The 18,858-nt window shown below is 40.3% G+C and overlaps 1 protein-coding gene and 1 long non-coding RNA gene across 9 annotated transcripts in view; one reads left to right on the top strand and one right to left on the bottom strand.

The window, feature by feature from the left end:
- Window positions 1–16,859, top strand: part of LOC306646932 — a 332,017-nt gene extending 315,158 nt beyond the window's left edge. The window contains exons 2-3 of the long non-coding RNA XR_013760005.1: window positions 8,896–16,640; window positions 16,725–16,859. This is a non-coding gene — a long non-coding RNA (uncharacterized lncRNA). The remainder of the gene's footprint in view (window positions 1–8,895; window positions 16,641–16,724) is intronic.
- Window positions 15,507–18,858, bottom strand: part of LOC306646922 (uncharacterized protein) — a 123,631-nt gene continuing 120,279 nt past the window's right edge. For all 8 annotated transcript variants that reach the window (XM_079115786.1, XM_079115782.1, XM_079115784.1 and 5 more), the window contains one exon: window positions 15,507–18,431. In XM_079115786.1, coding sequence (XP_078971912.1) covers window positions 16,574–18,431 — 1,858 coding nt within the window. In that variant the 3' untranslated portion in view covers window positions 15,507–16,573. The remainder of the gene's footprint in view (window positions 18,432–18,858) is intronic.

Genomic DNA, 18,858 nt, shown 5'->3' with positions numbered 1-18,858 from the left:
GGGCAAAATGGTTGTACCTGGTGGGCGGGGGAGCGGCTTTATACATTACAGTAACTAAGTTGGTTATATATAAGTAGCACAATTAGTAAAAACCATTCAAGGTTTTCCCTAAGGTCAAATATTAATTTGGTGATATAAACCAAAGTTTAATCTATGTGTTGAAATGACAAGGATTTCTTAAAACATTAATTTACCCTTAATGTTGTGTCTGTTAAGTTTTATTCTTTAGAGCAACTAGTCTTAAAGGAATTAGGGTTTGCATAAACGATTGTTCTTTTAGAGTATTAAGGTACATTACAGAGTCTAGATTTTTCTTTAAAAGCTAAACTTGGTTAATATAAAAACATCAATGTAATTATGATAAAAAATTCTGTCTACTTATATACTAATTGTGTTCATATCTTCCAGGTATACAAGTCTTTAAAGAGGTTTAAAAGATCATTTTATCAAGCTGGTGTTCTCCAAATTAAAGTTGTCTGTAACAGTAATTTTATACTTACAAAAGTAGTAACTATTATTGGGAATTTATTTATATGTTCTGTAACTGTACCTGTTGTCAATAATGTAGACTTTTATGTCACCTTTTACACTGAGGTAGACATTTAAATGTGTTACTAAAAGAAAATGAGAGCCTGATCTGTTTAAAGGTTAATGCCATGAAACATGGAAACATTTTGCCCCTTTCCTACAAAAGGGGGTTAAAAGCTCTCTTAGCTTTTGTTTGATTCATGTTTTAGAGGTAATATTATATTGTTAGCTAACATTCATATAAACTCAGAAAACAATATGTATAAACTTTATGATATTTAAGAGAGAGGCAAAGATCAGCTTCAGAAATACAACACTTTACCTAAGATTTGCCAAGAGCCCCCCACCTCACCTGAGTTAAGACTCTGCCTCTCACCTTAATTCATGTTAAGATATTTTCAAAATAGGCTAGACTTCAGCTCATTTAAACTTATGTTCAAAGGATAAATTTTTGTTGTAAAGATTACTGTAATAAGCAGGAGATGCAAAATTTAAATAAGGTTTAAGATTATAAAAATTATGTTTATTCATTCATAGTTATTATACAAACTCGTTATGTCTTTACTCTTATTAATTTCATTTTGTACTTTCCCTGTAAACTTTGTTATCTGTTAGTGCCTTACAGAAGTACAACTTTCAATATAACGACCTAAGTTAATTTGAGATATTAGGCCATCATCTGTAGACAGACAGAAAGTAAAGCTAACTTCCAGTACTAATACAGACCCCAATTAAATAGAAGGGGCAAAAGGACTGTAAAGTTATAGACATTAAGTTACTCTTACTTTAGGACTGGTTAGACTGGCTTGCTGGCTGTTTACAATCACGGCTGAAAGATTAAGGTAAAGAATAAAAAGGCCAAGAACAAATAGCCAATATTTGTCTTTTGCCCTCTAAGTCAGCTTGAACCCAAGGAATAAGAAGACTTCTCTAAGAACTTTGTAATTCTGGGTCACATGACCTCACAATCAGGAGGATCGCTGAGACCCTGAAGAATAAAAAGCAGACCAGTGCACATGCTGCAAAAGAGGAGGGTCATTAGAAAAGGGAGAGAAACCTGATGTTTCCAGGGGAAGCCACATCATCAAGGAGGCCCTGACCCATCCTAGCAGATGGTAATAAAAGAGCTAAGAGGCTGCTCTCAAGTTTCCCAAGAGTGACCCCTGTGAGAACTCAGTTGACTCTTAACAGTCGTTAGGAACAAGGTCAATTTGATCAGCTTGGTCTTGAACACCTGGCAAAACAGTTTTAACCAAAGTACAGCCATTCCTGGGCATTTAAAAGAAAAGACAATAGTTCTTTTACTAGAAATTAAGGTGTACACCTGTGTCAGTCCCACGACCCTGATGCTCCCAAATTCTGAGGTACTTTTTTCCTTTGCAAGTCTCATTTTTATCCCTACCAGCCAAAAATTGGACTGGCTTCTTTACCTTGGTCTTTCTTACTCCTAAATTTGACATTTTACCTAACAACCAAAGATTGCCTATCCTGATAAAGGCACATACTGGACAAAATACAGCCCTTCAGATTATTCCTTTACTCATAGGGCTAGAGATGTCCACTGGGATTGGCACAAGAGCAACAGGATTAGAAACTTCTCTTCACTACTATAAAAATTGTCAGTACAGCTTATTAAAGATATTCAACAGGTCACCAATTTGGTCCTGACATCTGTCATCCAGCAAAATCATCAGGGACTAGATCGCCTTACTGCAGAATGAGGTAGCCTGTGCCTCTTCTTTGGGGAAGAATGTTGCTTCTATGTCAATCATTCAGAACTGGTAAGGGATAAGGTTAAACAACTATAGGACTAATTGAAACAGCAGAAAAGAGAACCAACTGATTCCCAAAATGGTGCACTTTCTGGTTTCTTCTTCTTTTAACTCCTCTAATATTCATTTTTCTTGTAATAACATTTTCCCCCTGCTTTGTTAACTTTATACGGGAAGCAACTTCTTGACCCATCTAGCTCAGACCACCTCCCAAGACATGCAAAAGCCTTTCTCCTTCATTTACAACATGACTCTCCTGATACCCATAGGGAAGGAATCACCCACAATGATGTTAAAGTTCCCGCCCTTTACACACCCTCAAGCCACAAACACCAGGACTGTGTAGGAGCCTAAAATAACTCCCACCTCATCCTCTTCCAAATCTCTGACAGGGGATGCCCTAATATGCCCCTTCTCAAATAGACAGATATGATATCACCCCAACTCACTATACCAGACATTAAGTCTGGAAAGAAGGACATGAAAAATAGGCCCCCAAGAAACCTCCCTTATTCCTCTCCTACCTGCCCTCCTTCCCCACCCTGGTGGACAATCCTGTGACTTGGTCCTGCCCACCAAGAGGGCCCACCAAAAGTAAATAATTCCTCCCATGACCTGGCTCTACTAAGGCCATATAAAAGCCAGATCCTCATGGTGGCCCACTGCCATTTTTCCCCAGAGATGTGTCCCTTTGGTGCTGAATAAAACATTGCTGGTCCATGAGGTCTACCTCCACTTTTTTTTCTTTTTGTATTCCCTTCCATGTGCTTTCAGGACATGGTTGGCAGGTTTAGAGTTGGGCAAATGTCAATAGTGACTTCAGGGGATTCCAGTAGGGGGCTTGGGCAGTCACCTGTTAGCTATTGATCTCCCTGTTTAATTCACGAGACGTCTTCTGCTGGCTTATATTGATGTCTTTTAATTTCAAGGACACTCTGAACTTGGTGGCCAGTATATGTCCTAGGATTAATTTGGTGGCCTCCTCCACTAGAAGGGCTGTGGCCACTATTGCCCCTAGGTATCCAGGCCATGCACAGGACACAGAATCTAACTGTTTAGAAAATTAAGCCATGGTCTGAGGAATGGTCGTCAGTTTTTTGAGTGTGGACTTGTACCACCCCTTGCCTCTCAGCTACATGCCAGGTGAATGGTTTATGTACGTCAGGAATCCCCAAGGCTGTGGCAGACCGCAGCAAGTCCCTGAGCTTTTGAAAGGATGTTTTCCTGTTCAAACAAGAGGCTCACAGGTGGAACCCCAAATAGCCTTAGGGCGGCTTGGCTAGCAGGCCAAATCCAGGGATCCACATTTTACAAAATCCAGCTATTCCTAGGAAGGCCCTAAGTTGTCTCTTGATTTTGTGTGGCTTGTTATTTATTTATTTAATTTTCCTTAGGTGGTTCTATTTTTTTAAGTGACTCTTTCATGGGTGAGAGTTAGTTCCTTGGGGGTCAGGATATTGATAGTGTTTTTGGAAGTCTGAGGCCTGTTCTCCAGGTGTTGAAGAATGAACATCCAAGAAATACCAAGTAAAGTGCAGGAAAAATATTTTTAAAGGGTAGAGTTGTCGCTCAGTGGTAGAGTGCTTGCCTGGCATGTGTGAGGCCCTGGGTTTGATTGTCAGCACCACATATAAATAAATATCAATGGACAAGTTTAAAATATATATATATATATATATATATATATATATATATATACACACACACACATATATATAAAAACAGAACAGAGACAAACTTCTTCTCCCAAGGAAGAAGGCGATCCAGAGCTGGTATCCACAAGAAAGGGTGAATCTTGCATTCTTAAAGTTTCCAGGTTTCTTACTTCTCATGCCCCCTCCTCCTATCCTGCCTATGTGGCAAAAAGGTGGGAAGAGGGTGATACAGGAGTACCTTCTCCCCATTTTTCATTGTCTGCCCAGAAAAGCAGGGAAGGAATCACCCAGGGAATATTCATTAACAATTCACTTCTGGGAGTAACAATTCCCCAGAGGCAGGTGATCCCGGCCACAGGTGAGTGTGAAGTGTCCTGAAAGCATTAACAATCCATTCCATTTGAATCAGCTTCCATCTTCCCTACCTGACCTGATGATCATCTATCTACACTAGCTCCCTACCTTTGTTCTTGCTTCACGCCCCCCCACCCCTCTAATTTTTGGGAACACTTAGTACTCTAAGGGAAAAGGGGCAGTGACTTCTATGGCTGCTTCAAGCTGAGAGGGTGTGACATGGGGCCAGCAGCTCAGGATTCCCTTTTAGGAACTGATTTGATCCAGGGATCCACAGTAAAGTCTGGTGTGGAAGAAACACATTGTAAGGTCATTTGAGAGACAGGTGATCTGAGAGAAACAAGAAGATATGAGTACTAGAATCAAATTAATGCAACAATAAATGCTGCAACATGTGAACATGCCAATGAGTATGATGCCAGACCAGAGATTAACAATGTCTTTCACCAGGCATGGTGGTGCACACCTATAAACCCCGGTGGCTTGGGAGGCTTAGGCAGGAAGATCAAGAGTTCAAAGCTAGCCTCAGCAACAGTGAAGTGTTAAGCAACTCAGTGACACCCTGTCTATAAATAAAATACGAAATAGGGCCAAGGATGGGGCTGTGGTCAAGTGCCCCTGAGTTCAATCCCCAGTACCTCCCCAAAACAAAACAAAAACAAAAACAAAAAAGAATGTCTTCCCCCAGGAGGTACCAGAGAACCAGAACTAAGAAGTTGTTCCCATGACAAGAATGGTATTAGATATGGAGAAAAAACAATCCCCAAGGTAATGTGACCTGGGGAAAAAAAGTGAAAAAGAAGGCCATGTGCTGACGGCTTTCATCTCTCAAGACAAAGGGTGTCCAGATGTGGACTGCAGACAGGGAAAAAGTGTCTTATCACCCCTACAGTGATAGTCCCTAGAAGGGCATTAATCCCCTTCAAAGATAGATCTGCAGACTCTCAACCCAGAGGGTCAAAATCCTAAACCCTCAAACTGACATAATTCACTGACCCCAAACTCCTGAGTGTCCAAGAAAACTGATATACCCACCAGACCACCCCTCAAAATAACCTATATAAACCCAGTCCCTTTCTTTGTCCACTGGCTCATTTTCCACCAGGAAAGTGGGCCCTCTGATACCATTTCATCCCTGCACCCCCTGTTCTTATGTGGTTTCATTCCTGAATAAATGGTTGAACTGATTTGTGAACTTTGTGTCTGACCCAGTCTTTTTGTGCTAACATGAGGACATGGCCTCTATCTGGGAATATAAATCTTAAAGGAAGTCACTTACGTTGCCAGAGTTGTCAGGAACCTAAACACAGCATTCAGTTCTAACAATGGCACAAGTGTTGCTTTAGGCTGCAATGAGGAAATCTAAAGTGATCCAGTTTTGTAAGATGGCTTTCCTCATGAGTGCTACTTCTGTATTAAGTAGAGTAATACTTTCCTCAGCCTGCTGAACAGCAGTTTGAATATAATTGATTAGGATTTCTATGCACCACATTACATCTTCTAAGCCAATTTGTGGAATAAACAGTGAAGCTAGATGAGCATACCAAAGAAAAACATATTGCCCCCCCTCCATTAATAAGATTGGGGAGATTTGCTGGCTGTCCTATACTTGGTGTTCATCTCCCTTGCATCCAGGGTACCCAACAGTACATCTTCCTATCCAGTCTGGGGGAAGCCAAGGCCATAAGTGAGTTCCACACATCCACTGGGTCGCATTAGGTGCTGGTCACCTAAATTCAGGTCTAGAGAACCAACTAGTTCCAAACTAATCATTGGCATGTAAAATAAAAATGTGTTGCCATAATGACTCTGGGGTCCATCCTAATTCCCGAGTAACACTGGGCCATTTGTTATAAGTGTAGTTACGTTGTTCCCAACAGATTGGGGCTTCTTGACTTAGATGCACTATGGTGGGTGGAAGCCACAAATATCAGTCCCAAATGTGAAAGAAACCGTCTTTATACCTTTGATATGTTGGCAGTGATGCTGGAAAGCATAAAGTGAATGGGCTTAAATGTGATTTAACAGCTGTAAAAGTCTGAAGGTTGGACTGTTCTAAAGTGAAAGTTTTTCCAGGACTTGGTTGTAATAGTTTCATTTGTAGGCCATAATTTAATATCACTATGAGTACCAGTTTCTAAAGAGTATTTCTCTTTATTTTTATTCTAACATTAAAGAATATAATTTTATCCAGTCATTTTTAAAAATAATTTATTTATTTTGGTTCATTGTAAACAAATGGGGTACAACTTGTTTCTCTGGTTGTACATGAAGTAGAGTCATACCATTTGTGTAATCATACATGTACATAGGGTAATGATGTTTGTCTCAATCTATTACTTTTCCTTCCCCACTCTTCCCACCCCTCTTTTTCCTCTATACAATCCATCCTCCATTCTTGCCTCCCTCCTACCCTCCTTTATGTATCATCATCTGCTTATCAGAGAGATCGTTTGGCCTTTGTTTTTTTGGGATTGGCTTATCTCACTTAGCATGATATTCTCCAACTTCATCCATTTGCCTGCAAATGCCATAATTTATTCTCCTTTATGACTAATATTCCATTATGCATATATACCATAGTTTCTTTATCCATTCATCAATTGAAGGGCATCTAGGTTGGTTCCACAGTCTAGCTATTGTGAATTGAGCAACTATGAACATTGATGTGGCTGTATCTCTGTAGTATGCTGATTTTAAGTCCTTTGGGTATAGGCCAAGGAGTAGGATAGCTGGGTCAAATGCTGGTTCCATTCCGAGTTTTCTAAGGAATCTCCACACTGCTTTCCAGAGTGGCTGCACTAATTTGCAACCCCACCAGCAATGTATGAGTGTACCTTGTTCCCCGCATCCTTGCCAACACCTATTGTTGCTTGTATTCTTGATAATCGCCATTCTAATTGGGGTGAGATGAAATCTTAGGGTAGTTTTGATTTGCATTTCTCTTATTACTAGAGATGTTGAAATTTTTTTTCATATATCTGTTGATTGCTTGTAGATCTTCTTCTATGAAGTGTCTGCCCATTTCCTTAGCCCATTTGTTGATTGGGTTATTTGTATTCTTGGTGTAGAGTTTTTTGAGTTCTTTATAGATTCTGGAGATTAGTGCTCTATCTGAAGTATGTGTGGCAAAGATTTTCTCCCACTCTGTAGGCTCTCTCTTCACATTGCTGACAGTTTCCTTTGCTGAGAAAAAGATTTTTAGTTTGAATCTATCCCAATTATTTATTCCTGCTTTTATTTCTTGTGCTTTGGGAGTCATGTTAAGGAAGCCTGATCCTAAGCTGACATGATGAAGATTTGGACCTACTCCAGTCATTTTTTTGTAAGAGATGGATACACACCATGGTAGCCCAGAAATGCTGGAAGGGGTGACAGTCCACAAATGCAGCAATTATCTTAGTGGAATGCTGTTGAGCCCAATTTAGAAAACAGGTAATTTCAGGGGACCTGCCTAACTATAAAGAGATGACAAAATTTTACTTTTAACCATTGTCTTTGCAGAAGAGATATTTTAGATCTTCTATTAACATATACTTTAATAGAAATATTGTTCCTCAGTTTCTTGGGAAGGAGAAGATTCTCTGGGCATCAATCCAGGATGGCAGGATGTTACCCGAGAGTGGTGGATTCAGTTCTCCTGTCCAAGCACTTTCACTGCAGAGTGGGTAAACAGAATGACATGGAAAGGTCCCTTCCAAATTGGGTATAAATTGGGGGAATCTGAAGGTATGTTCTTGACCATAACTAGATCCCCAGGGTTATACAGAGGAGGAGAAGTGAGTATCTCAGATATGGGACATCTTCAAATTTCAACTTGAAACTTGGCTAGCTTTGCATATAAGCACCAGATCTGCAGTTTTCTCATCTTGAAGAATATAGTTCCTTAGAAATGGCCTCCCATATAAGAGCTCAAAAGGGCTGAGCCATGTGTTCTTGATTCTGTGTAGGGCCAAGGGGAGTACCTTAGGCCATGAGTAGTGGCTTCTTGAGTTTTCATAGATATCTCTATAAGATATTATTAGCCTTTTTTACCTTTCCTGAGGATTGAAGTCTTCATGTACAATGGAGATATTTTATGCCTAGGACTTTGACTATTTCCTGAGTTACATCTGCTCCATTGTCACTTTGGAGGCTGTGAGGCAGTCCAAATCAGGGAATTGTTTCCTGTAATAGGGTCTTTACTACTTTGGCCTGTTCAGTTCTTGAGGGGTAGGCCTTAGTCCATCCAGTGAAAATATCTACCACAGCCAATAAATACTGGAAGCTACTGCTCTTAGACACGTGGGTAAAATAAAGTCCCCATTCCTCCCCAGGAAAGTTGTCCTGGGTTTGTAATCTTGGAGGTTTTTGGGGCATTAAATGGGTTATTTTTCTGACATGTCCCACAGGCTTTGACTATTGATGGTTTGTCCTTGGTATATTTTTCCTCAAATATCCCTCTGAGTTAGTTTTTAAAATGTTCTGAGTTTAAAGAATGTTTTCTTCTCCCAAATGGAAAGACTGATGTAGGGTATGTAAAACCTCCCACTGAAAGTGAGCAAGTAAGTAAAGTTTATTATCTTCCATCTGTATTAACCCAGAAGGTAAGAGAATGTCTCCCCGAGATAAAGCCTGTTGTTGTCTATTAACTATATAGAAGTGTTATCTCTGGAGGAGGGCCCATTGATCTACTTGTCTATTGCCTTCTGGTATCTATCTATTGCCTTTTTTTGAGGAGGACACCAGGGATTTAACTCAGGGGCACTTGACCACTAAGCCACATTCTCAGCCCTATTTTGTATTTTATTTAGAGACAGGGTCTCACCAAGTTGCTTAGCACCTTACTTTTGCTGAGGTTGGTTTTGAACTCATGATCCTCCTGCCTCAGTCTCCCAAGCTGCTGGGATTGCAGTCATGTGCCACTGTGCCCAGTTTATCTATTCCCTTTCGATATCCTTGGCAGCGGATTACTGCTACCTCTTTAGGTGAATGAACAGATTCTAACAGTTTTACAAGTCTGTTCAGTTTGTTAGGCAAATTCCCTCAGTTGTTTGGAATCCTCTCTTTTCAAATAGCTGCATGTGCATGCAGGATTAGGTAGGCATATTTAAAGTCAGTGGAAATACTAACTGTTGTTTCTCTAGCTGGAATGCTCTCCTCAGGGCTGTCAATTCTGCAAGCTGTGCACTTGTGCATGGGGGCAAAGATTGTGCCTGTAAAGCATCATGTCAAGTCACAAGGGCACATCCAGCCTTGTCATCTCCTTGTTCCATAAAGGAGCTCCCATCTGTGTACATGGTGAGGTTTGGATTAGACTGGGGAAAGGCTCTGATGGTCTCTTCATGCTGAGTAGTTTACAGCTAGGACTTGCTGGCAGCCAGATTCAGGATTTCCCTCTAGTGTTTCTGAGAGGAATGTGGCTGGGTTTCAGTTAGAGCAAGTCCTTATTTGAGGTACAGGTCCTTCCAGGAGTAAAGCCTGGTATTACAGGAGGTAACTATTTGAGAACCATAACCCCCTTTTGTTTTTCACTGAATAGGTTGTTCATTCCTTTGGTTTGTATCTTTGTGCCTTCCTCAATCCTGGTCATTCTTAGATTTGGTCTTTTGATGTTCCATAGTTCTTGGAGATTCTGTTCATGATTTCTTACCATCTTCTCTGTTTAGGCAACTTTATCTTCAAGATTAAATATTTTGTCTTCTTTGTCTGAGGTTCTGTCTTCCAAGTGATCTGGTCTGTTGGTGATGTTTTCCATTGAGTTTTTTATTTGGTTTATTGTTTCCTTCATTTCAAGGATTTCTGTATTTTTTTTTTTTTTGAGAATCTCTATCTCTTTGTTGAAATGATCTTTTGCTTCCTGCAGTTGCTCTTTCAACTGCTTATTGAAGTGATCATCCATTGCCTGCATTTGCTCTCTTATCTTATCCTTTGCTTCACAAATCATTTTAATTATGTATATTCTGAACTCCTTTTCTGACATTTCTTCTACCATGCTGTGACAGGATTCTATTAATATAGAATGTAGGTTTGTTTGGATCATTTTCTTCCCTTGCTTTTTCATGTTGTTCACATAACTTCCCCTCTAGTAGTGCAGATCTGGGGTATTGCAGTTTGCCCCCTATAGGCTTTTAGTGACCCTATACATTTCCAAAACCTCTTTAAGGGGGAGATCAATATTAGCAGCGCCCAGTACAGACAATATGCACCCCTAAACCAAATAGCCCCTATGAAGATGTTAACAATATTGTCATAATAAACAGAATGAGCTCAAATATTATCTACAGTATAACAAATAGATTTAAAATGAGGTCTGCAGTTTCTAATGGAGGACAAAGAAGATGTGGAGAGGTGTAGGATATAACTCTTGGTGGGAGAGGAAAAGAGTATATAGAAGTTTGTAGATCGTAGAAAGAGTGAAAGTACAATCAAACAAAGTTGGTTGTTAGCATGAGGAAAGGGAGAAAGAGACTGTGAGGAAACACATAAACAAAAGGAAAATTAGAGAGCAAGAAAAGTAAAGAAAAACAAAATTTTTCAAAAAGAGGGAAAAAAAGAAAAAAAAACTATACTCTGTCATATAGTAGTCAAACCTCCCAGTCTTCAGTAACCTGATGCATGAGAGGTACCTGAAATGAGCTTCCTGTCTACAGCAGGCATCTCAGGATGGGAATTGCCCCACCTAAAGATGGGAGCTACTGCTTCCAGGAGAATCCAAGATGGCTGCTCTGGTTTCCAAATGTTGGCCAGTGGGGAGCTGCAGCTTGGGGTGTGGGCATGGTCAGCCAGGGTTCCTGGAGGCGGGGTGCAGTTGGTTGGGCAGGGGTCCTGGAGGTGGGATGTGGCCAGTCTAGTTGAGGGGTCCTGGAGGTGGGGCACAGTCAGTTGGCCCACAGGTCCTGGAGGCAGGGTGTGGTCAGTTGGGCTGAGGGGTCCTGGAGATGGGGCTCAGTCAGTCTGCTCAGGGGTCCTAGAGGTCCTGCCTGTTGTCTCAAAATGGTGGCAGCCACATGTAAACAAACCTGTAGGTTCTGTGACAGTGAACTTCCAGGCAAGAGCAGGCGGCGGGTGATCCACTGGCGGTCTGCAGTTGGTTGGCTGGCTACCAGTGGATGATCGGCAGGTGGACCTCAGGAGATGGATGATGGGTAGGTGAAAAGTGATGGGCAGATAAGAGGCAGGCAAATGGTGGATGATAGGCACCAGTCAGTGAGCAATCTGCACTCAAAAATAATCAATATGCTGGCAGACTGCAGGTGATCACAATGGACAAATGGGGTAAACAGCAGGTGACCAAGAAGCAGTCAAGACTGTCTCACCGAGAAACAGATATCCTCTGCTTGAAACCCTAGGTTATGGAGCAACAAGGAATGCAGCCTCCCTCTTGTCTGTCATCTTGGATCTCTCCCCACTTGTGTTTTTAAAATCTCTGAGAGATCACTAAAGGTATAGACAACGAGGTGTCTTCCCATCGTGATTTTGATTGCTTCAGGGATTAGCAGGGCAACTGCTGCTATCACTTCCAGGCAGTGGGGCCCTCCCAGAGACACTATGTCAAGCTCCTGACTGAGATATGCCACTGGCTGTTGAGCTGGTTCATTCTTTTGTGTGACTACTCCCAGGGCTATTCCTTCTCTATCAGTGACAGACAGGTTAAATTTTCCTCCATATGTAAGCTGAGGGGAGGTGCTTTATGGCCCCTAATAGGCCATAGCACGTTCTGGTTCCTGCATCAGGGCAGTTGTTCCTTTTTGTAGAGTTTAAGGAGGCTGTAAAGAGGGCTAGCTAATTCCCCATATTCAGGCATCCAAAGTCTGCAGCAGCCAGTTATTCCTAAGAAGCTTCTATGTTGCCTTACACTTGGGGAAGAGGGCATTGCCCTATGGGGGTTATTTGCTCCTTTCTTGTGCATTCTCTGAGACACATGTAATTGTAAGTATTGAACCTGTTGTTGACACAATTGAGCTTTCCTTTTTGACACCTTATAACTTCTATCAGCTAAGAAGTTTATGAGCTCAGTAGTGGCCTTTTGACATTCCTCCTGGGTGGTGGTACACAAGAGAATGTCACCTATATATGGGAGAAAAACCACAGATGACCTGTCTCTCAATTCTGCTAGGTCACTGGATAGGGCCTGTCCAAACAAGTGAGGGCTACCTCTAGATCCCCAAGGCAATGCTGTACGCGTGAGTTGAGATCCACTACCTGGTTCCTCAAAGGCAAACAAATACTGTGATTGAGAGTCTGAGGTATACAGAAAAAGGCATCTTTTAAATCTAATATAGTAAACCAAGCAGCAGCAGCTGGGATCTCAAATAACAGAGTACATGGGTCAGAAACTACAGGGTGGAGGGGAACAACTGCTTCATTAGTTATTATAAGGCCTTGAACTAGGTGCCATTCCCCATTTGGCTTCTGAACTCCTAAGATGGGCTGTTGCATGGCTGTTGCAGGGCACTAGATGTTCCTGCCCTTTGAGGTTCTGAATGATCTTCCATAAGCCCCTTTCTGCCTCTGGGTGCAGGAATATTGTCTCTGATAAGGAATGAAAGAGGGATCCTTTAAGACTATTTTAATTGGAACTGCACTTTTTGCCCATCCAACCTTGCCTTCAGTGGCCCATACTTCCGGGTTTATGTCGCAAACTAATAGAGGTCAACATAATGGTTCAAAGTTTAGCTTGTTGGGAGCCTGGAGCTTTCAAAGTAAATCTCTCCTCAATACAGTGGTAGGGCACTCAGGGACTATCGGGAATGTGTGAGAAAACATCATCCCATCCCACACACAACTCCATGGGGGAGGACATTTTCTGGTTAATAGGCGATCCAGATGCCCCTGGCACTGTTATAATATCAAAGGGGAGGTCCACGGTAAGAGGTGAGCATGGAAAAGCTGGCGCTAGTATGTAAGAGGGAGCTGACCTCTGGGATCCTACAGAGAAGCATGCCCAGGGCTCATGTGTGGTGATAGGAGTTACGGGGCCATTAGAATTGACCTGGGCCCCATCAGGCCTGTGTGGAGGAATCTGGCCTAGAGTACCTACACCCTCAGGGCATCCTCTAATGATTGTCTTCACATTTAGCACAGAGCTCCAGATATGGCCATTTGTCCTCCTTTCGCAACAAAAACAAACCCCTTTTGTGGCTTGGGGTTCATTTCATTTTTCTCTTATCTTATCCAGGAAGCTTACTCCTCCTAGTGGCACGACCAACACCTCAGTCTTTTTCCCATCTGCACACTCCCTTTCCTTTTCCTGTTAATCCCTGTTAGAAAACATGGAAGTTGCAAATTGGACAATATCATCTAAGGATTGATCAGGGTCATATACCAATTTTTGTAACTTCCTCCAAATGTCTTGGTCTGACAATGATTAATTTATCTTTTAAAAGTAGGTAGCCCTCTGTGGATCCAGTATCCAAGAGGAAACTGACTTCTTGGCTCTCAATAGAGAAGCATACCCAGGAATCATGTGTGGTGATAGGAATTAAGGGAGCCATTAAAATCAACCCTGAGCCCATTAGGCATTGTGGAAGAATCTTGACTCAAGGCCCTCTAAATCATGTAAATTCATCCCTTTTCCCTCTGCTTCCATAGTTCCCTCATCTTCCAATCCATGGTTGTCACCAGGTGTCTCTGCCGGGGACTTGATATATTCTATTCACCATTTTGAGACTCCCTTGTCAACCACCCCACAAGTGATTGATCCATTCAAACAAATTTTGATAAAAATCTAAAGCATATAAATATCTCTATCAAAAAAGGGTAAACAGGCCCCAAAGATGGGTGAGGTGGCACCCATCTGTAATCCCAGCAGGTTGAGATGTTGAGGAAGGGGGATCTCAAATTCAAAGCCAGCCTCAGCGACTTGGCGTGGCTCTAAGCACCACAGCAAGCCCTGCCTCTAATTACAATACAGAGGGCTAGGGATATGGCTCAATAGTTAAGCACACCTGGGTTCAATCCCATCACCAAAATAAACAAACATCTTATTCTTATAAACTTTAATACTATCTTATAACGGGGTACTAGAAAAATTATTTTAGAAGTCAATAGGCATAGATTCCTTCTCTCCCTGATTTCTGTAAAATATTTCTAATTCAACTTCTTGGAAATAGATGCCTTTGACCTAACAAGATCAGGTAAATTGGAATGTGAGATAAAGTACTATATAAATGTATTTCAGAAAAAAGGTAATTTATTGTCAGCCTTTGTTTTCTTCTGTTTTTGAACTCTTCCCTGGTCCTGTTAAAATGCCTTTTAATCAGCTGGGTTGAGTGGCACAGGCCTAAAATCTGTTTCCTGGGAGACTAAAGCAGGAGGATTGCAAATTAGACATTACTCTGGGCAACTCTGACTCTGTATCAAAATAAAATAAATGAGGCTGGGGATATAGCTCAGTAGCAGAACACTTAAATAGAAAGTGTGAGGCACTGGATTCAATGTGCAAAACTGCAAAAAAGGGGGAAAAGTTTGAGTCATAAACTTGTCTTTAGGGCTGACACAGCAATCTAATTTTCCTGCCCTTGAGCTATAAGAAATGCTGCACAGATGAGAGCTATAATTAACTCAATAGGAAAGTCTACCAATTAAAGAGATTGCTACCCCACTGAAAAAGAGTTTCATTTTTCTCAGTAGATCTGTATTACCAAAAAAAAAAGGACTCTTCCACAATATTATCAATGTTTCCAAGAAAAAATTTTAAAAGAAAAAGCTAATGTATATTAATCTGTAAATTTGTTTGAACATTTAAGAAAATCTGAAAAAGCATGCATAGAAATCTGATTTGAAGAAAATATACATCTATTGCTATAGCATGGGTATGTACAAGTAAAAATGAATTTCACCATTATGTGTAATTATGATGCATCCATACTATAGAAAAATATGCCATCAAACTGTGAAAAATATAAAATCCATGTACAAATATCATTTTTCCCCTGGAAACAAACATACACATGTATACATATACACATATCTGTATGTATATATAAATAAAAAGGTATGCATGACCCATTATGTGAAGCCAGTGGAAAATTCGCAACAACCAAAACTCTTCACTGGCCCATTAACCACAATAATTGACACACTACATACAAATTAAGCCTAATGGCATATTAGAAACACACATCAATTTGCTTTGGCTCCAATATGCTTCAAAATGTTAGAAGGCTTACTACCTGGTTTGATTAAGAATAAATTACCTATTAAATTCAAATAGTATAGTCTAAACAAAACTCAGAGGTGTTTCACCTCTATCTTTATTTTCAAGTATACAAACCAGAAACACAGTGCAGAGACCTACTTTAAGAATGAATTACTGGTAAACACAATATAAGTTTTGGGACATATCCTCTAGGTAGTACATTTTCTGGAGACTGCTAATGAAGTTATTTAGCACCAAGTTCTTCATATTAATTGCATTTATAGGATTCTGCTACAGAAGGAATTTTCATAAGCCTTTGGAACTATGTTACATGTGACACCTCTCTTCTAAGAATTTCTCACATTCACAGGGTTTTGATCCACTGTAGTTTATTGCATGTGAACCAAATGGAGATCACTGCACACACCTTCTATTGCAGGTTCGTTCCACTGCGTACTGAACCAAGATGGCAAAAAGTGTTCCCATTTTTCGGTATACAGGATTACTCTCCAGTGTGTTCTTTTGTAGTTGAAAGAATCTGAGAAAAAGGCTTTTCCACATTGCTGACATCATTAAGGTTCCTCCCCACTGTGAATTTTTTCATGGTATCAGGGGGAACTGTCAACAGTAAAGGCCTTCTCACATTGCTCACACTCATGGGGTTTCTCTCTTGTGAATTCCTTGCTGTTTGAGAAGGTAACTGGATGGAGTGATGGAGTGAAGGCTTTGCTGCTTTCTTTACACACACACAGGTTTCTCTTCAGCGTGCATTTTTTTTGTGTATTTTAAGGGTAGAGGAATGGCTGAAGGATTTCACACACTGCTCACGTAAATTTTTGTCACTGTGAATTATTTTATGTTGTGTGAGGGGAATGGGATCGCCATAGGCTTTGTCATATTGCTTGCATTGGTTTTCTCCAATGTGCATTAATTCATGTCTTCTGACTGAATACGAATGAAAACGTTCCCACATTGTTTATATGTATAGGGTTTCTGTTCACTGTGAATTCATTCATGTGTTCTGATGTGGAGAGAAGAACTAAAGCCTTTTCCACATTGTTTACATACATAGGGTTTTTCGTGAGTGTTGAGCTTCTTCATGCCTTCTGAGTGAATTAGAACTGAAAGCTTTCCCACACTGTTTACATATATAGGGTTTCTCTTCCGTGAATCCGTTCATGTTTTCTAATGGAGCTGGAAGAACTAAAGGTTTTCCCACATTGTTTACATACATAGGGTTTCTTTCCACTGTGAATTTGCTCATGAATTTGAAGGGAATTGGGAAAACGAAAGGCTTTCCCACATTGTTTGCATTTATAAGGTTTCTCTCCACTGTGAATTCGTTCATGGATTTTAATATAATAGGAAGAACTAAAGGCTTTTCCACATTGCTTACATACACAAGGTTTCTCTCCACTGTGAATTTGTTCATGTGTTTTCAAGTATCTAGAAGTACTAAAGCCTTTTCCACATTGTTTACATATATAGGGTTTCTCTCCAGTGTGAACTCGTTCATGTTTTCTGATGGAGCTGGAAGAACTAAAAGCTTTTCCACATTGCTCACATACATAGGGTTTCTTTCCACTGTGAATTTGCTCATGAATTTGAAGGGAATTGGGAAAATGAAAGGCTTTCTCACATTGTTTGCATTTATAAGGTTTCTCTCCACTGTGAATTCGTTCGTGGATTTTAATGTAATAGGAAGAACTAAAGGCCTTTCCACATAGCTTACATACACAGGGTTTCTCTCCACTGTGAATTTGTTCATGTTTTCTAATGGAGCTGGAAGAACTAAAGCCTTTTCCACACTGCTTACACACATAAGGTTTCTCTCCACTGTGAGTTATTTCATGTATTTGAAGGGATTTGGGGAAATGAAATGCTTTCCCACATTGTTTACATGTATAAGGTTTCTCTTCAGTATGACTTCTTTCATGTGTTTTCACATGGCTAGAAGAACTAAAGCCTTTTCCACATTGCTTACATACATAGGGTTTTATTCCACTGTGAATTTGTTCATGCATTTGAAGGGAACTGAGAAAAAGAAAGGCTTTGCCACATTGTTTACATGTATAGGGTTTCTCTCCACTGTGAATTCGTTCATGTTTTCTAATGGAACTGGACGAAATAAAGTTTTTCTCACATTGCTTACATACAAAGGGTTTCCTTCTAGTGTGTGTTATTTCATGTCTTTGAAGAGAGCTATGTAAATGAAAAGCTTTCCCACACTGTTTACATATATGTGGCTTCTCTCCACTGTGAATTCGTTCATGGATTTTAATGTAATAGAAAGAACTAAAGGCTTTTCCACATTGCTTACATACACAGGGTTTCTCTTCACTGTGAATTTTTTCATGGATTTTAATGTAATAGGAAGAACTAAAGGCTTTTCCACATTGCTTACATGCACAGAGTTTCCCCCCACTGTGAATTTTTTCATGTGTTTTCAGGTATCTAGAAGTACTGAAGTCTTTTCCACATTGCTTACACACATAGGGTTTTTTCCCACTGTGAATTTGTTCATGCATTTGAAGGGAACTGGGAAAACAAAAGGCTTTCCCACAATGCTTGCATTTATAAGGTTTTTCTCCACTGTGAATTTGTTCATGGATTTTAGTGTAACTGGAAGAGCTAAAAGCTTTTCCACATTGCTTGCACACATGGGGTTTCTCTCTCGTGTGATTTCTTTCGTGTGTTTGAAGAGATCTGGGAAAACAAAAGGCTTTTCCACAGTGTTTACACACATAGGATTTCTCTGCTGTGTGAGTTCTTTCATGCTTCTGAATATGTTGGGGATTCTCATGTCCTTTGTGTCCAGTGTGAGCTGCAAGGGGCATGGCTAGGGATGAATCAGCAATGTGGAATTCATACACATGGTGTTCACTTGGTTTTACTCCAGAAGAACTTGTCTTGTTTATAAGAGGATCTGTGATCTGGCTGATGATTTCTCCACATTGACTATCTTCTTTCTGTTCACACAGTCTCTCTACCTCTTGAATTCTGCAAAGAATGAAAAGCACATTACTAAGGATATGTTTATTTAATGATTTACCAGATGAAATGGTTTTATGCTGTGTAAGCTTTACTAATGAGCTAAATTCCACTCCTTTCAAAGATATTTACTTATTGACTGATTTTGAGACCACATCTCAGAAAGTTGTTCAGGGCCTTACTAAATTGCTGAGGCTGGTGTCAAACTTGTGATCCTCCTGCTTCAGCCTCCCAAGCTGATGGGATTATAGGTATGCACCACCACCCATCTGGGAATTCTAAAAACTCCTTCCAAGATAAGTATTTTGTTAACTTTAAACATGTTTATCACATTTAATTATAATTGAATACTACTTATATGAAGTGCATAGGACAAAATTCAGATTGGATTTTGTCACATTTGAATATACATAATAAGATATCTTCAAAATGGAAC

Source organism: Sciurus vulgaris (assembly GCF_902686455.1).
Source record: "Sciurus vulgaris genome assembly, chromosome: 16".
NCBI lineage: Eukaryota > Metazoa > Chordata > Mammalia > Rodentia > Sciuridae > Sciurus > Sciurus vulgaris.
The sequence above is the reverse complement of the archived record's forward strand: the minus strand, read 5'-3'. Positions and strand labels throughout refer to the sequence as shown.